General features: G+C 43.8%; 2 protein-coding genes across 9 annotated transcripts in view; one reads left to right on the forward strand and one right to left on the reverse strand.

The window, feature by feature from the left end:
* The window catches only part of mtmr10 (myotubularin related protein 10), a 902,395-nt gene that overhangs the window by 87,716 nt on the left and 795,784 nt on the right, over positions 1-18,895 (forward strand). The window lies entirely within an intron of this gene.
* Positions 1-18,895, reverse strand: part of tjp1 (tight junction protein 1) — a 96,694-nt gene that overhangs the window by 7,906 nt on the left and 69,893 nt on the right. For 6 of the 8 annotated variants that reach the window (XM_033015087.1, XM_033015086.1, XM_033015088.1 and 3 more), the window contains 15 exons: positions 16,479-16,633; positions 15,609-15,714; positions 14,585-14,735; positions 14,089-14,197; positions 13,502-13,721; positions 12,998-13,182; positions 11,931-12,026; positions 11,128-11,210; positions 10,823-11,033; positions 9,190-9,290; positions 7,362-7,703; positions 5,585-5,854; positions 2,894-3,790; positions 1,376-1,488; positions 485-700 (listed from right to left, as the gene is read on the reverse strand). In XM_033015087.1, coding sequence (XP_032870978.1) covers positions 485-700; positions 1,376-1,488; positions 2,894-3,790; positions 5,585-5,854; positions 7,362-7,703; positions 9,190-9,290; positions 10,823-11,033; positions 11,128-11,210; positions 11,931-12,026; positions 12,998-13,182; positions 13,502-13,721; positions 14,089-14,197; positions 14,585-14,735; positions 15,609-15,714; positions 16,479-16,633 — 3,255 coding nt within the window. The remainder of the gene's footprint in view (positions 1-484; positions 701-1,375; positions 1,489-2,893; positions 3,791-5,584; positions 5,855-7,361; positions 7,704-9,189; positions 9,291-10,822; positions 11,034-11,127; positions 11,211-11,930; positions 12,027-12,997; positions 13,183-13,501; positions 13,722-14,088; positions 14,198-14,584; positions 14,736-15,608; positions 15,715-16,478; positions 16,634-18,895) is intronic. The other 2 variants (XM_033015092.1, XM_033015093.1) reach the window with 1 other exon arrangement.

Below are 18,895 nucleotides of genomic sequence, written 5' to 3' on the forward strand. Positions count from 1 at the left end.
CATCTAATGTAATCTTGATGTCACAGGGAGTGACTCATCTCACTCATATCTGCACCGTGGTGGTAAAAGGATTCAGTGCTGTGATAAAACCCAGTGTTAGATGATTGGTGAGGTTTCTCCACAATTACTGAAGTCATCATTTACTTTGCATAACTTTAGTATGACAGCTTAGGTATAAATTGTATTCCCACTTTTTGGACAATAAATAATGCTTGATAGCATTGCAATTGACATCTATCCTTGCTTTGCTGTTGATTTTTTCAAACCCAACCAACTGTTCAACAGGTTGTATTTTATTATCTACTACACAGTGGAAGACAGGATACTAGTCCTCAACTTCAGTGAAGGATGCACATGTCTGTGTTTACCCTGGTCAGACTATCCCAATTATATCTCCAGTCACTGTAGATCTCAGGATCAGAGTGAGGAAACCCGAGAGCATCCTTCAATAATTTCAACCCCAACGTGTGCAGCTGGTGCTTACCTGGGCAGGTAACTGGGGTAGTTGGGCTGATGCATAAAGTCAGATTTAGATGGCTCTGGGAAGCTGCTGGGAGGGAGATGTGTTACAGGCTTCAGATCAACGTTTCTGCGGCCAAAATAAGACAATTGCTTCCGATAATCTTCCTCATCTTCGTCTGCGCTATAACTGTTTGATCGAAAAGTTTCTTCAGGAATCTTCATTGGAGGCTCCGAGCTCCTGCAGGTGAATAACGTCAATTACTGAATGATTCAGTAAGAATATTTCAACAGCAGATGATCCCACGTCAAAATAACAAAGAATTTGCATTTATGCTCAGCCTGAACCAGCATGTACATTTAGATTAGTTTACAGATACAGTATGGAAACAAGGCCTTCAGGCTGACCATCAATCACTCATTCTATGTTATTCCACTTTCTCATCCACATTCTACATACTACGGCCTATTTAGAGGCCAAAGCCAGCAGACCCATTCCCAGAGGCCGCCAATGAAGCTGTGCGATGCTCCAAATGTGAAATTAATGTAAACTTCAATGCTGACATTTTAAAATCGGGTCAAAACAGCTACTGCAGGTCATAGCGATCAGCTGCGGTTTTGGCAGAGGCCTCCCAACCGGGAACATCATCTTGTTTTAACGTCTGAATTTTGACGTTTTGCTCAACACACAAAGCATTTGCAGAACTTCCAGTGTCCATTCGGGCAGCATTTACATTGTCGCTGTATACCCATGGACAAATCAATGCAAGAACATCAGATGCCGGGACAGAGAATCCAAAAATATGAGGATTATATACAAAAGCACTGTACCAAGGCCAAAAGTAATGAATCCAATAATTCCTGTCCAATCAGCCAGATAACATAATTGAACAAAGGTTGAATACAACGGCAGTACCTGTACAAATGTGGAGGCTTTTCTTGCTCCGGTGCAGACTGAAAGATTGGCTTGGAAGCAGCAGCAGCAACAGGAGCAGGAGGTAACACAGGCTTAGGAGCAACTTCAGGAGACTGAAAGAAGACAAGTTACATCGTCGTCAACATCTCCACAATCAACTTTCCAATAAAACCAAAGTAACAATTCATTTATTGTCCCCAAAAGTCAAGCCAGTCTCATGTATAAAATTGAGAAAGATATATTTCAACAGGATGGTTTCAAGCATCTAACTCTTGCTTGGCATGCTAGTTATCAACACCACTACCAAAAAACAGCAACCTATGTATCCCAATTCAACAGCTGGAATTAATTGAAATTGCGCAACAGTGACTATGATTCAGCCAAACAAAAAGACAGTTGAAAATGGTCTTCCTTTCACTAATGTGAAAAATCTCGTTTGCAGGCAGTGGCTCTGACACCACTCTTGGGAACACACCTTAAATAGCAGAATAACGTTTTCAGAATGGGTATGGGCCTAGCCAAATAATGAGCCTTTCTGGTTAAAAGTCAACTTAATTGGGTTTGTTTTGAAATGTTTCAGCCAAAAGATACGACTAGGCAGAAAACAATAGAAGTAACGCTGGAGTAACTCAGCGGGCCAGGCAGCATCTCTGGAGCGAAGGAATGGGTGATGTTTCGGGTCTTTGGTCTGAAGAACGGTCTCGACCTGAAACGTCACCCATTCCTTCTCTCCCGAGATGCTGCCTGTCCTGCTGAGTTACTCCAGTATTTTGTGTCCATCTACTTCTAATGTTTAGAAAGGCACTGCCTACACATTAGAAGTAGAATTGTCAGTTTAGTAAAATAGAAAGACAACCATTTCATGCAGCTCTTTCCCCGGTACCAGCAGCTCCCAAATCTGCTCTGAACATCAATATTCCCTTGATTTTTCAAACTGGTATTCAAGTCTGAAGAAGGGTCCCGACCAGAAACATCACCAATCCGTGTTCACCTGACCTAGTTACTCCAGCACATTTTTTGTAAACCAGCACTTACAGTTCATTCTTCTAGCATTTGTGAACCATTTTATACTGTACTTCTCAACATTGCAACACCAAAATCAGGACAGTCAAAACAGATATACAAAAAAGATTGCAAATTATTTCACTTGACCAGCAAAACCAGCTTTTGTACAAAAACATGTGGCGTGGAAAAGTCATACTTAAAGGCATGTGACAACTACAAATGCAGATTAATTCAAATAACTTTCTCAGAAAAACAGAGTGATCAGTAGATCAAAATGTAACCACCTGAATGTTTTAGAATTAGCAGAAGTGTGTCTGACACAGCACCTAGGAGATCAGTTACGCTAACCACATCCTCTCATACTGAAGCCCGGCACCAATATTAGGGGTAAATCCAAACAGCGTAGAAATTGGTGCAAACATTCACTTTATATTAAAATTCTAAAACTATGCTTTATATCAAGACATTGTAAAAACATTACTGCATAAAGTAAGTTTTAAAAGATGAACCTACCCTTACTGGTATTATTTCTGCTGGGTCCTTGCTCTTCATTGAAGTAGTTGTCTTGCTTTCAAAGAGTTTGACCCTGGTGAGGACTGACTGCGGTTTCATTGCTGGATCCACATCTTCCTCCAGCTGTGGCTTTACAGGAGGGGGAAGCTGTCTACCCACCGAATGCAGAGTGTCGACAGGTTTACTGTGGGGGGGAGGAGGAGGGGGGAAGGAGACATCCGTGTTATGGACCAGCTCCAGCTGGCGGGGGAGGGAGTTGTAGCCTTGAGGTGGGCTCTGGTCATAGGGCTGGGGTTCAAAATACTGCTGCTGAGGTTCTGGAGATCTGGACGCTGGTGGGTGGAAAGCCTGCTGACTGCTCTCATATCGAGACCGAGGGTCATAGCCGTGCAGGAGTGGGTCAGTGAACTGCGGCTGTGGTGGCTTGTAATTTTTAAGTGGCTTATCATAACGTGGCAGTCTGTTCTCATGGCCTGAAGGTGGCGATGGGTCATCGTGTTGTGGGGGGTAGGCACGATCTGGGTAATGTTCCTGGTGCTTTGGCTCATAGTCCTGTGGATCCTGATCCTCATAGTAGGGGGCAGGTTGGTAGGGAGTGTGCTTTTCATGGTAATGTGGCCACTTGTCATTGTAACCGGGCAGGTTTTCATCGTAATGTGAAATAGAACCATAACTTGGAGGAAGCTGTTCATATTTTGCTTGTGATTGATGCCTGTAAGGTTGCTCCTCAAAGTGCTGCTGCTGATGCTCATATTCCCTGTGCTGCTGCTGCTGCTGCTGTGGAGGTTCATTACTTGGCCTCTCTCTCTCAGACCGCAGTACAGAGTGGTTGCCTATCGGCTGCTTCATCTCGTAATTACGACCCAGATTACCATCGTTGTGCGAGTCCTTGTACATCTACACAACAAGAGAGAAACTCTGTAGCAGTGTACAGACACTCATGTGAAGAAACAACACAGAAAGGTTTGGAGTACACATCAGTCTCACTACCTGCCACACGATTCCAGATCTTTGCTCCAAACCTGCCATTCAACTGTGGATCCAGAGACACCTCTAACATCTGTTCACAGGACGACAGGATTTGTGGTTCCTTCCTTAATTCCAATATTTGTATCCTTTTTTAATTGAATTTTGCTTCAATTGGTTGGTTTCAAATGTACATTTTAAAATGTGTCTGGTAAACTCATTGGGCAACACAGAAGTGTTTTAAGATGGAATTACTAGATTGAAGACAGCTGATCAGCTCTCCCTCTGCAGCCATTTAGTTGATATCTGGCCCACCCAAAGCTCTGCCTGATCACTAATTATAACGAGCTAGGCCTGCTTGTGGGGGAGAATAAATTGTCACTTACCTTTACAGCCCATCTGTTTTGCTCTTCACATTAAAGTTGATGATTGTTTCAAGCTGACTATAATTGAAGTTTTTACATCAAAACCCGTGTGAAAATGTTATCCCAGCCACAATGATTAGACTACACACCAATCCAACATGTTACATGCAGGAATTGACATCACATGTATCATTACTGAAGAGTGAAAGAGGAAGCTGGCCCCTTCACGACTAACTTTCCTGTCTAAACCGTGGCCATCCACTCAGGGGAACACGAACAACCATGCTGACGTCTCAGCACCATGCAGAGGCCTTGCACTGATGGCTGCAGGAGTACTTTGTCTCCTAGGATATGCTCAATATGGGAGCTTTCAAATACCAGTCTCAATCATAGATCAACAACTTTAAACAAATAATTTTAAACAGTGACTCAGAAAGATTGTATGTTTTGAGCACAATTGTAATGAGTTGAATTCATGCAATGATTTATAACGTTCTTTCCAATTAAAGTAATGCGTCTGTATAAAACTGGATTATAAATGCAATTGTTTCAGGACAATACGACTTTCTCCCCACAGCATCGAATGCCTACAACTTCTATGTTTAAAAAAAGTAGAAAGGTTACATTTGAAAACAATGCAGACCAAATGCTGACCTTGCATTGCTCTCATTAAATTCAGAGCTACCCCTTGATCGCAGTGAACAGCCAGACGAATATTCATTTAGAAACAGATCTGTGAGGATTAAGTAAAATAAATTGTCCAAAAACAATGCTGATGCCTGCCGTGAGAGCAAGATGCCCTCCACCCATGCCACAAGAATACTACTTGCAGTCCACAACCGGTACAGGGGCCAGCCCAGCAGAGAGCCTTGCAATGAAGTGAAGCAGTAAGAAACTGGAGGAAAGATGCGCAAGCAGAACAGTCAAGGTATAGGCCAAACCAACTATATCAGAGTTAAAGCCCTTATTCAAACTGCTTAAGACACTGTTATACTGAGAGTCTAATGTTACCCTCGATTGGATCAACTTTTATTAGCTTTTAAAATGTAATGCTTTGGATAACATTCTGCTGTTAGAAAGGAAACTCAGAAATATACTTAAAATGTTAATACAGTTAGTGCCTGTGTAATATTCATTAGAATAATTAGGCAGATCAGTGCTATCTCTTGAGCTTGGGCACTACAAACTCCGCTTTCCCTTCTGCATCATAAAGGTTGTTAATTTGCTTACCACACACTTGGTCTGGCCTCTAACTTCAGCAAAGTGTTTAGCTTGGAAACGAGAGAGAGCAGGTGGTTGAACATGAGCAAGCAGATGTGTGCAGTAGGCATGCAAGGTGTTTGCAGCAAGTGAGTGGTACCTTTGTTGGTTCTGCAGTTCGAGTTGCTGCCGGTTCTGCATCTCTCAGCCTCTCTGGACTGACAGGATTAATGAAGCTTGGAGGCTCAGGGCTGGGGCTGCTGTGGGGGTCGATGTAAGGCTCAGGGCTGCTGTGGGAGGGAGAGGCCATCTCCTCACGTCTCACATTGTTTAGATCTATTGTGGCATTGACTGTGGGGGACATTGTCACCACAGGAATAGATTCAAGCTGCTGGGATGAACTGAGTACTGCAGGAAGAATATCTGCTTTCTGTGAAATGTCCAAGATAAAATTAGATAGTTTAATGCAAGTCATGGTACCTACAAGGTGCATCCTTGGGGGAAACATCGATTACAACACTATTCTTAAATAATTCGCATAATGCAGGACAGTTTATCAAAACATATTAAAAACAAAATTAATTTACAACTCTGACAAAGACAATCCTCATCACTATTGTCACCACTAGCTACGAATCATTCTGCCTGCCTCTCACCTTCAAATAAATCAGATAATCACCAACTTTGCAGATATTCTGCACAACTTATTTTACACCGCCCGCTTGCCAAGAACATACAACAGATGAAAGGGCCAATCTGCCTCTCGTTTCCTGCACTATTCAACACAATCATGGCTGTGCATCGTGGTCTCAACACCAACTTCCCACTCTCTGTACCCCTGTGCCTTGTAAGTCCGATATCTGACCGCCTCCATAGTTCTCTGGGTGGAGAATTCCAAGGCCAAGGCCCTTCCTTTATCTCCGTCTAACAGTTGATGGAACTCAAAGAAACTGGGTCAACCATTAACAGACCCCATCGTTCTCACACCCCATCCAGCATCTCACCCAATGCCCTTTAGACATCCACTTATACAACATCCACTGGACCCCTCCCACCTGCCCAGCCCACTACATCCTCAAAGCACTGTAGCACCCATCAAGCAACATTATCTCATCATAAAACCATGGCAATCCTGCTTGATTGTCATGAAATTCTGATATCTCACTAGAATGATGCTACTTAAAAGACACCTGGACAGCTATGTGGATAGGAAAGGCTTGGACTAAATGAGCCAGGTTAATTATTGGAGACAGATAGAGAAGACAGTTTTCCCAGGGTGGAAATGTCAAAGACTATAGAGGGCATAACTTTAAGGAGAGTTGGGCAAAGTTTAAAGGAGATATGCAGGGCAAATGTGTTTTGCACAGAGAATGATGGGAGCCTGGAATGAGCTGCCAGGGGTGATAGTGGAGGCAGATACAATAGTAGGATTTAAGAAGCTTGTTGGCGGGCATTTGGATATGGAGGGATATAGATCATGTGCAGACAGAAGAGATTGATTGAATTTGCTATCCATTCAGCTATCTCTCCCATGCGATCGAACCTTCCAGAACAGCCTACCATGCAGAACCTTGTCAAACGCCTTACTAAAGTCCATGTACACAACGTCTACAGCTCTGCCCTCATCAACCTTTTTGGTCACGTCTTCAAAAAAATCAATCAGATTAGTGAGACACGACCTCCCATGTACAAAACCATGCCGACTATCCCTAATCAGCCCTTGCCCATCCAAATGCCTGTATAATCTATCCCTCAGAATACTCTCTAGTAACTTTCCACTACAGATGTTCAGCTCACTGGCCTATAGTTCCCAGCATTTTCCTTGCAGCCCTTCTTGAAAAGAGGTACAACATTTGCCACCCTCCAGTCTCCCGGCACCTCTCCTGTATTTAAGGACGACTCATAAATGAAAATGCTTTGGTCACAGGCTGACTCACCGGTTGATTCGGCAAAGGTTTGTAGGCAGAAGAATCAACAGTGTGCACTTGTGCTGGCAAAGATGGCAATGCTTGCGGCATGGATTCTGGGTGCATCATCGACGAATCTTCCCTTACTGGCTCCGAAGACCTAGTTATGGCAGGCTCGGTGGGTCCAATATCATCATTGAGAGTCTCATCCAGTTCTTGGTCAGTGTAGGCACCGCCTTCTGTGTCTGTGTCGTCGTAATCGGAAGTGTGCCGACTGTCTGTGCTATACATGGAGTACTCGCTACCTGGAGCCGACAGGTACGATAAACGGTCATCGTGCAAGTCAAGGTCATCTTCTGCTGCACCGTCAGCCTATGAGACAACACACCAAACCAGAGCACACAATCATGCAACTGTCCAAACTACACTCACTCAATAAAACATTTCAGCATTTGGGCATCTGCTAGATCATTAACAATGCGAATTGTTTGTTAACCAAATAATTTGTTGGGCATATCCAAGAAGGTTTTTTGTATAGATAGTCAACTGGAGGAGGGACCATATATGGGGAAATGAGGCTGGCTGGGCTACATGCATTTCAGTGCGAGAGCATTATGGAAACAGTGATCACAATCCCATAAGTTTTAAGATAAGGACAAAGATACGATAAGGATAAGTTTGGACCTTTGGACAAAGCAGAGTACAACACGAGGCAAACGCTACAAAGAGTACATCTGTAGGCAAGTCCATATCTGACATGTGGGATTAGACACAAAATGCTGGAGTAACTCAGCAGGTCAGGCAGCATCTCTGGAGAGAAGGAATGAGTGACGTTTCGGGTCGAGAGCCTTCTTCAGACTGACGTGTGGGAGTTGTTTAAAGAGCTGATCAGAGTTCAGGAGGCTTTTAAATGAATCTGCAGGGAATTGAGGGTTGAGGATCATCTTCAGGCATAAGGGATGAGTTTATGTCAGCTTCATGTTTGGCGCAGACATCATGGGCCAAATGCCCTATTCCTGTGCTGTTCTATGTTCTATAACTTAGATGCTAACCTTTCACCCTCATGGCTTCTCTTGTAGGAGATTAACTTTAACGAGATAGGGGAATGCAACAATCAAACGATACTTGTGGCTATTCTTCAGAAACAATTCCACTTGGCAGAGATCAGACGTGGGAAGCATGGCCCTGCCAGGTTCAAACAGGTTCTGACTGGAATGGCTTTATTTTCACTGTCTTTTCACTTTGCTGAAGTTAGAAGCCAGACCAAGTACAATAATTGTACTTTTGCAGCTCCTTTTACTTTCAGCTTATTTCAACTCCACACATTTCCAGGGTTTGATTAATTTCCATACACGGACAAAGAATGTATGTACTCCAGCATGTGAATTCAAGGACGGATTTCACGATGTTAAGGGTAGTTTACATTACCTAAATTGCCTCGTGACCTAGGGGAGGCACAGTGGGCATAGCAGTAGAGTTGCTGCCTCACAGCGCCAGAGACCCGGGTTCCATCCTGATTACTGCCGCTGGCTGCACAGAGTTTGTACGTTCACCCCGTGACCGCAAGGGTTTTCTCTGGGTGCTCAGGTTTCCTCCCACACTCCAAAAATGTACAGGTTTGTAGGTTCATTGGCTCCGGTAAAAATGGTAAATTATCCCTAGTGTGTAGGATAGTGCTAGTGTACCGGGATCGCTGATCGGTGTGGACTCTGTGGGCTGAAGGGCCTGTTTCCGCGCTGTATCTTTAAACGTTAATACAGCAGCTCATGGTAAATGGTTGGTGCGAACAAGGGGAAAGGAACATTCTAAAAAGCACAACAGTGTACATAATTTGACTTAAATTAAACTTCCATCATACCTTTCCCTCTGATACCCAAACTAACTGGTTCTGTTGCTGGTCGACAGATTCTTTCAATGCCCCATACCAGCCATCATTCATTGGATTCAAATTGAAGTTCGCTGTAAAAAAAAAGTCAGGAAAACTGTTATCATTTATTTTCCCCCAACAGCCTTTATTTGTGGTCGAAATGTCAGATTGCACAAACTCCCTACACAGCGAAACGTGAGGTTGTGTGTTGAGAATCCGTGATGCAGTGGCACAAAGGTGTACAATGAACTTCCCCTCAGCATGCCCGGCATATCTTGCCCAATCAGCAGGAAACACCAGTGTACGGCCATCACACCCAAGCGCAGGGACTTAATCCCCACGTTCACCCGATAAACGGACATAGTAACACAATGCACAATTTACTCCAACACTTAAAAGTTGAACAACGGGCCATTGATAACTTTGGAAAGTTCAAACTGCTGGTCTCAGGATCCTGACTCACCCTGCATCCTGCAATATAACTGCAGGAACAGAACACAAACACAGCTCATAATTATTCTGGGGATCAGACAACTCTGGCAGAAGTAACAATGCTCTCACACAAACAGCATTGACAAAGATCTGCTTCTTTGGCGTGCGATGCTATGCAGTGACGATGCATCATCCCAAAGCGGCTGCTCTCCGATACCTACAATTTGATTTTGAGTATCGGACCTAGATAAAAATGCTGGAGAAACTCAGCGGGTGAGGCAGCATCTATGGAGTGAAGGAATAGGCGACGTATCGGACCGGTCTGTTCACGACCTCTTCCCCTTTCTCATCCAAAACCACATGCTTGTGTCGACGTGCAGGCTCAGCACACCCATCTCCACCTCCCTCCAGACCCCTTCCACTGTCACAACAAGCAACCTACATTCAGTTGCTTTAACTCCAATTACTGCAAAACTAAAGTCTTCAATTTTGTCCACAAACTCTATCTTTTTCTCGTCAAACCTCAAACACTAAACACTGATGGGTATAAATTTGAGATTAAAAAAAAAAAAATAATAGGGTGGCACAGTGGTAGAGTTGCAGTCTCACAGCGCCAGAGACCTGGGTTCAATCCTGACTGCAGATGCTGTCTGTACGGAGTTTGTACATTCTCCCCGTGACCTCGTGGGTTTTCTCTGGGTGCTTCGGTTTCTTCCTACACTCCAAAGATGTACTGGTTTGTAGGTTAATTGGCGTCGGTAAAAATTGTAATTTGTCCCTAGTGTGTAGGATAGCGCAGAGTACATAGTGATCGTTGGTCGGCACGGACTTGGTGGGTCGAAGGGCCTGTTTTCACAATGTATCTCTAAAGTAAAGACTCAACCAGACTATTTCTAATTGTAGTATTCTACTTTACCACATTCCATTGACCATATTCTCACCATTAACATCATCCATCTCTGACCTGCATGAACAACCCTCTCCCGATCACCACCATGCAGCTCCCACTTTTCTCCATCAGGCAGAGTCCTGCCCAACACACTGCTGCTCGTTCCAAATTACACCACCCTTTTGCTTCTTACCACTTCTCAACTTGTAAAACATTTATGTCACATTTGTTACAATATTGACGTAGCCACAATGCTGTGGTCTAATTACTTGTTCCATGTTCAGGTTTGCATGTTACACTCACCCGTGAACAGATGATGATTGTTCTTGCGTAGTTTCAAGGCACGCTCAAACAGCTTGCGAGCACTCTTTCGAGACTCGGGACAGAGTCTTTGTCGCATTGTTTTCACGCCTTGCTTGGAATCAGGGTTTAGAAATAGTACAATTGGGTACCACTGAGCATAATTCAACCGATCCACTGCATTTGGAGTAATGTCTAATACTGCATGCTTATCCTACAACAGCAAAAAGGCAATTGTAAATACAGAGGTCACTTCAGACTCGACAAACGTAAATTGGTCCATCAGCAACGTCAGAAAGGCATCTTACCCTGTCAATGACTTGTTTGATTGTGTGCAGCCGGATAATGCCCGAGCTGTGCTGATCCGTGCCGGCATCTCTGGGCTCGCTCCCTGCGACATAACAGACCACGTCAGCCACTCAACATTTGAAGCAAAGCAAACATTTTGTCTCATTGCTAATTCACATTTTCCACGTTTCTTAGAATGTTGAAATAAGGAGTTGCCGATTCTGGTTTACAACAAAAAAAGACAAAGTGTTGGAGTAACTCAGCGGGTTTGGGCAGCATCTCTGGAGAACATGGATAGGTTACGGTTCAGGCCAGGACTTTTCTTCAGGCTGAACAGAAGAAGAGTCCCGACTCAAAAGCTCACCTATCCATGTTCTCCAGAGATGCTCTCTGATCTGCTGAGTTATTCCAGCATTGCATCTACCTTTGATTTAAACCAGCATCTGCAGTTCTTTCCTACACATGGATAGGCTGGGCTTGTTTCCACTGTAACAAAGTAGACTGAGGGATAACCTGATAGAAGTATACAGGATTATAAGAGGCATGGTTGTGGCATCAAAAGCAAGAATACAGGCAAAGAGTGTGGTGTAGATGGGCAAAAAGATGGCATGGATGTGGTGGGCTGGGCTGCAGAGCTCTCACTTTGTTGCTGCCATCTGATACCTGGGAAGAGAACTGCTCCGTGGCATCAGATGACATCTAGAGTCACGGCAGTGGCTTCTCCTGGACCATCCAGAGTCACGGCAGTGGCATCTCCTGGACAGTGCTCTTGCCCAGCCATGACACAGAAACAGAGTGGGAGGTGGAGGCAGCTGAAACTTACTTGCAATTTCATACAGGTTTGGCTCCTCTCGGGCAAGCTTCTCCCGAGCAATGTCAGCAAGGGATCCAAATATGACCACTGGCCGCAGGAACCCAGCTTGAAGACAAACAAATTAATTACTATCAACATAAAGTAAATCAGCAGTTACGACACGTTTGGACAATTCATGCTGTGGGTCAAATCCTGAGCACAAATGATGAAGACAGGCGATGGCAGGAGCAGGTAATGTGGGGCTCATCCAATATTATTGACTTTACACCAAAAAGACATGGGGCAGTTAAACCAAAGATGCACAGATACACATCAGGAACTATGTAGAACACTGAGTGCTGCATCTCATCAATTCCACAGTAGGCAGGCCTTCAAGTGCATTCACATAAATAATTTTAGCAGTAGTTTCTGCATGTTTATAACATATTTGCATTATTACATGAACTTGTCCTGTCCCTGGTTGAGTGACAAGCAGGGTACCAGTGTCAACATCCTGGCCATGTTACTGCTGGGACACACACCAGCTCTTCCTGCCTGGCCATGGTGATTGGACAATATAGAAACCCCCCTCACAACAATGAGATCAGCCTTCTGCAGAGTGCCCCCCCCCCCTCCCTCCCCCCCGTGTCAACTGACAAAATGACCAACTATAGACAGGAACAGGAACGTTCGATGTCGAGCAATCTTCACACACTGGCTTCACAAAGTTGCCTCTGCACAGGTTAGACCGCCCTCTGTCCCCACCAGGCACGGACTGTGAACTGAGACCACTCTCTGCTCCCACACCCCCCCCCTGCCCCCACACTGGGCATGGACTATGAACCAAGACCACCCTCAGCTCCCACTCCCTCGCTCGGCACTGACTCATGTTAATCCAATAAAGTAAATGCCTCAGTGGCGACAGTTCCACATGCTGAAGGGGAATATGTGCCCTGCTCCCAAGAGCATGACCTGTATATTATGTGCAGTTTCAGACGATCTTTCCAAGCACTATGTGATGACAGAATGCGAGGCCGGGGCAGAGAGACAACATCAACTTTCCTTTGCATGAAGGCTCATTTTGAAGGTGTCAATACCTTCTCGAAGGACGACCCTCTCATAAGCTGGGAACTTAGTGTGAACTGGCTGAGCTGAAAGGTCTTCCCTGCTTTTCCTCAGGTTTCTCTTTGAGCTGCGAAGTCCACGGAAGCGCCAGAAGTCAGCACGATCGCCACCGGCCGTTTTTGGAAGTGTGTACTGCACGCTGGATAACTGCTCGGCTCTGAGTACAACCACAGACAGATTTCAACATCAACCAGTGACCACATCAAGAAACTACATCATGCTGCACTTTTTCCTTAAGTTAAAAGTTAAGATTTTCTTAAGGCAAATTTCTAATATTCAGGCTATTGTTTTCAGGAGAACAGATGGAAATATATCTTGCAACAGTTATGTTCTCAATTTAGGTTGCAGAGTGGCTCGTGTCTAAACATTTCAACAGGACTGGAAAATCAGTGTTCGATTGAGCAATCATTTATCCAAATTCTACAGAGCTTATCACAAAATAATAAAGTGCTACTGAGTGGAAGTTCTTCACGCACCTGTTTCTGTTTGGGATGATACCCCTTTCCACCTCCTTGTGGTTTTTGCCGATTCGGATGGCGAGCCAGGAACCTAGCTTCCCATTGTAGAGTGTGTCCACCACACGGAACACCTCACCGCGGTTAAAGCTCAGGCCGTAGGGAGATTCCTTCTCATAGTCAAAGTGAGTCCGGATGTAGAAAGAATCACCCACATCAGATTCCACAATACGTCGATAGACTGTAATAGGAAATATTTTTACGATGAATATAAAGGACCCGGCTGTATTAAAGGTTCGGGCTAGGCTGCAAATACAAGACTAATAATAGAAACCATAAATCATTCAAACTCTGCAGCCTGCCAACACATTTAACAAAATGATAGTTTCTATCCATCGTCGACAGGAATAAAAACATTACTTTTTCTCTCCACAAATGTTGATGATCGGATGCGAGGTATTTGCAGCATTTTCAGATTTCATATTTTCACCGTTAACAGCTCTTCTCTTTGTAAAGATCTGCAAACCCCTCTTGACAAATGACTACATCTCTGGATACTGAACTACTTTAGCTTGTACTGAGCTTGTGACTACAGTCGTGCAGCTCACCATCTTTCTTTTGTTGTGCCAGGATGGTAACCTCCTCGCCTTTTGGCAGGTCAAGCAGAAACAGCACTGCCTCCTCACGGATGATGTTTGCAAAGTCCACATTGTTGACCTGTGTGGTGACAGGCAGGTTAGTTACCAGCAGTACATACTCAGACTGGCTCCGCTACCAACAAATGTTGCTGTTCCATTTTGCAGAACACAACAAGCATAAGTCAGCACCCTTCAACTACATTTAGGAATTCCACCAAGAACATTACATTTTCTATTCTTATTCTCAGTAATATAATTGAAACTTTAGATATGATGACAAATGGAAGTTAGTTTCCATGGTTATTTTCTTTGACTTTACTGAAAGGTGTTGCACTGCTGGCTTTCATAAGATGCATCACAAAATACACTGGCATGTCAAAGTTTACTCTGACAAAATATTATATCCTCAAGTGTATGTTGAGTCACATTTGGGTCAATCAAACAATCATTGCCAACATGGCCTCACCCTGAGGATCTGATCTCCTTCCTCGAGACCTTCTTTGGCCGCGGGACTATCCTCCAAAACTCCGGCCACAAATATTCCCACGTCATTCCCACCTGCCAGACGGAGTCCAACACTTTCACCCTTCTTAAACTTAACCAGCTTCATACTTGGCCTGAAAAAGATTACATAGTAAAAACATAGCAGTTAATTCTCCACCCACAAAACACACACACATTTGTTTACAGAACATGGGATGACCCTGGTGTTCACTATGTTCACTCCTTCCCAGAATTAATCGTCAACCTCCTCACATAACTTGTTTGTCTCAAAATTAATCAGGAGAATCTAGTATTCAAATTCCTGCTATGGTTTAGTGCCCTGAATAGAATGCAATCGACCCTCACCCAATTCCAAATAACGTTCTATAATATTTTTCTATCCATATAAAAGGCAAAAAGAACCAAATCCAGGCCCTGAATTCAAGTTAAACGTTGACAGCTTTTCTTCCAGAAGTCCTTTCTGCATTCAGATTTTTTTTCTGTAACCTTTCTACAGCACAGATAAAGGCCAATCACTAACTGTGCCATGTCGGTGTTAACTCTCCACACATCCGCACATGGTCCCTGCAAAAGTATACATCCATCACCCTCCCAAATCCATCAAGGCTTCCCACATAAACCAATGCTGTTGGCTTCAACAAATGCATCCCGCAGAACATGGATAAAATTAACACTCACATGGAGTGGTCGCGATCTCTTTCTTTCCAACGCTGGCATTCATTTAGAAAAATGCACAACCAGAACTTTCATTTCCAATACCTACCCAGTGAACAAAGCCAAGCTATTGATTCATTTTGGATATTTGAATGCCAAGTACATCCTGTGGATGCAATCACCCACAGAATATATTATATAAAAGCTCTGTTCTATAAAGGCAACATACTGGGGAAACAAAGTTTGAATTCAAATCGTAGTCATTGCAGATTGAAGCATATGACATAAAATGTCTATGAACCAATAAAGTTAATGCAACTTAGCAGAATTACCTCAGCATCCCTTCATCGTGAGTTGAGTTTAGAATAGGTGCATCGGACGGACTGACTGGTAAATCTACATCGGGCTGCCCAGGCTGAGCGTACACTGGCTTCGGCTCTGCAGAAACACACAAGTTAGATGCCACTTAGAAAGTAACTTCAACATATAAATGGTCTCTCACTCTGACTGGGCTCTCATAGGTTGATCAATTGCACTCCTATTTTAAAGGGGAACAACTAGTATAACTACGTGTATTTGGAAACATGCGGTGAATGTTTCTCAATATATATCTACCGCAAAAGAAATGTAACTTTATAACAGTAGAGACAGTCCAAATTCAGGAACAGTTTCTTCCCAGCTGTTATCAGGCAATTGAACCATCCTATCACCAACTAGAGAACAGCCCGGACCTCCCATCTACCTCACTATAGAGACCTTGGAACCATCTATAATCGGACCTAATCTTGTACTAAACGTCATTCCTTTACCCTGTACACTGTGGATCTTGTACTAAACGTCATGACCCTGTATCTGTACAATGTGGACAGCTTGATTGTAATCATGTATAGTCTTTTCGCTGACTGGATAGCAATCAACAAAAAAGCTTTTCATTGCACCTTGGTACACGTGACAATAACTATAAACTAAACTAATTTAAATCTTGTGCCAGAATGCACACGTTAGAGTCACTGAGTTAAAGATACACAACACAAGGCCCATCAATTCTGCACAAAACACCCATTTACACAAATCCAACATTAATCCATTTTTTAGTTTTGGTTATATTAGTTGTACATGCCAAACCTACGAATGGAATCCTTCCCAACAAAAATGCCCTTGAAAAAGTACCGCTTCTAAATCAATAATGGTCATGAGCAGACCTGGCAATGGAGGAGCTTGCTTCTCTGTTCCCTCCTCAACAACTGCAGAAACGGGCTCTTCAACAACTTTAACTGCCTCGTCCGTGTTCTTCACTGGTGTTGAGACTGCTTCTGGTTTGGGTCCTCTGATCACATCATCGTCACGGGACCTCTGACTGAGAAGTGAACACAGAATTTGCCACGGTTTAACAGTTATTTTATTCCTGCTCCAGCAACAAAATCCCTGCACGGTGTACTCACGAACCAATTGCTTGTGTTGCCAGAGCACAACAACAGTGCACACTTGGTGAATCTCCCAGCTTCACAACACTGTTCTGCCATAGGCACAATGATTAAATTAGTCACACATTGAAATGCTTTGCAGTGCAACACTTGAAGCATAGCTGCTACTGTAATTTAGACTAATGTTTAGCCAGGCCCTACAAGTACTGGTCAAAAACATCAGTCCTGTGCACTGACGTTTCAGACTCAGTGACTAACATCTCCTCCAGATATTCCGTTCTCTCTCCCATTCAACAATTCCCCTTCAGGAAGCTCTGGTTTACTTTATCTCTCCATTCTCCTCTTCATGGAGCTGCCCTTTCCCATCTGATTCACCTCCCTCAATGGCCCCAGATACTTGCAGAAAAGCAAAACACTACAGATTATAGAAATTAAGAAACAAAATGCTTGAAACACTCAGATCAGGCAGCATCTGTGGGGAGATACAGATAACATTTTATGTTGAAGGCTTTTCTTCATTTCAAAATGTGTTTTAAATTGCAGACTACGGAGGGTGAAGCACAAAGAACAAAATACAGCAACCCTACTCACCGATATATAATGGTTGCAATGTGAATCTACAAAATATACCACACCTATTTGCCTACGGTATCAGTGAGGAGCTCTTTCACGCTGCATACTGCCTCTTATGGAAGTACACTCGGTCCCTAATGGCTGTGGTTAAATCATCAACTTCTCTGCAACAGCACAGTGAGTGCCCCTTCACTAGAAGGAAGATAGTGAGTGAAGAACCAGCTCACAATCAATTTCTTCAGGACTATTGAAAATGGACAAGTATTGGTCTTGACGGCAAAGGCCAAATCCCAAGAAACGATTGTGTGAGCTGGAGCATCCAACCAGTTCAGCGTTATCAGCATGTTACTCAGTCACCCGCCTTCCATTCTATCACAGCCTTGCCCTTAAACTCGCCACTGTGAAAGGCAGAGTGCAGTGAAACCCCTGGCACTTCCACCACCAACAACTACTCCTGGTCGTGCCACTTCCGCTTGCAGCATCTGCTCTTTTATCAGGGATACTGTCCCTGTAATGTATTTGCACGTCTTCCAATTTACAAACAACTCTACAGAACATCTTCATTTATTCTGAGCTTCCAGTTGCCGCCACGCTCACTCGCACCTTCCCAGATTGTTCCTCCAACACCCAACATTAACAGAGGGCACCTCATCCTCTGTCTGCCACCTTTTATCCTTCAGGAGTCAAGAATGAATGCAACAACATTGGATAGCTTGCTTTCCTGTTTATATCAGAATGGTTTATGCAGTTCTCCTTATGGGCAGTTAATCTTTATCCACAGAAGACTGGAGGATAGCTAGTGATGTTCCTTTATTGAAGGGAACAGGGATAAGCTGAGTAACTACAGCGGGTGAGTTTTATTCCAGTGGAAAGAAAATTACTGGAGAAAGTCTCAAGGATAGCATTTAGAGTCGGACAGCATAGAATCAGACCCTTTAGCCCAATCTGCCCACGCCAGCCAAGATGTCCCATCCACCCAATCTACACTCGTCCCAACAGCATGCCTTTGGCCAATAACCTTCTGAACCGCGCCTATATATATTCATTTGTAAAGGCAGGGACTGATTATAGAGAATCAGCATGGATTGGTGCAAGGAAAATCCTGTAAACTAGTCTAGAAGATTCAAGCATATAGATTCCATGGCAAACTGGTTAATTTGGTATGTTCTCCCTGTGACAGCGTGGATTTTCTCTGGGTGCTCCGGTTTCCTCCCACATTCCAAAGACGTGCAGGTTTGTAGGTTAATTGGTTCCGTAAATTGTCCCTAATGCGTAGGACATAACTCGTGTACGGGTGATTGTTGATTGACACGGACTCAGTGCACCAAAGTGTTTCCACACTGTATCGCTACACTAAACTAAATTGTATCCAAGATTGGCTTGAAAGGAGGCAGCAGATAGTGGTGGAAGGGTGCTGTTTCTGAATGGAGGCTAGGATCCTTCCTACTTGGTTATTATTAAGATTATGCATTTTGGGAAGTCAGACATATACAGAACACGGACAGTAAATGGTCAGGCATTAAAGATCGTTGATTAATGGAGACCTTGGGGGCCGTCCACCGTTCCCTGAAAATGGCAACACAGGTAGGTAGGGTGGTGAAGGGAGCATATGTCATCTTGCC

Source organism: Amblyraja radiata, chromosome X, assembly GCF_010909765.2.
Source record: "Amblyraja radiata isolate CabotCenter1 chromosome X, sAmbRad1.1.pri, whole genome shotgun sequence".
NCBI classification, from domain to species: Eukaryota; Metazoa; Chordata; class Chondrichthyes; order Rajiformes; family Rajidae; genus Amblyraja; species Amblyraja radiata.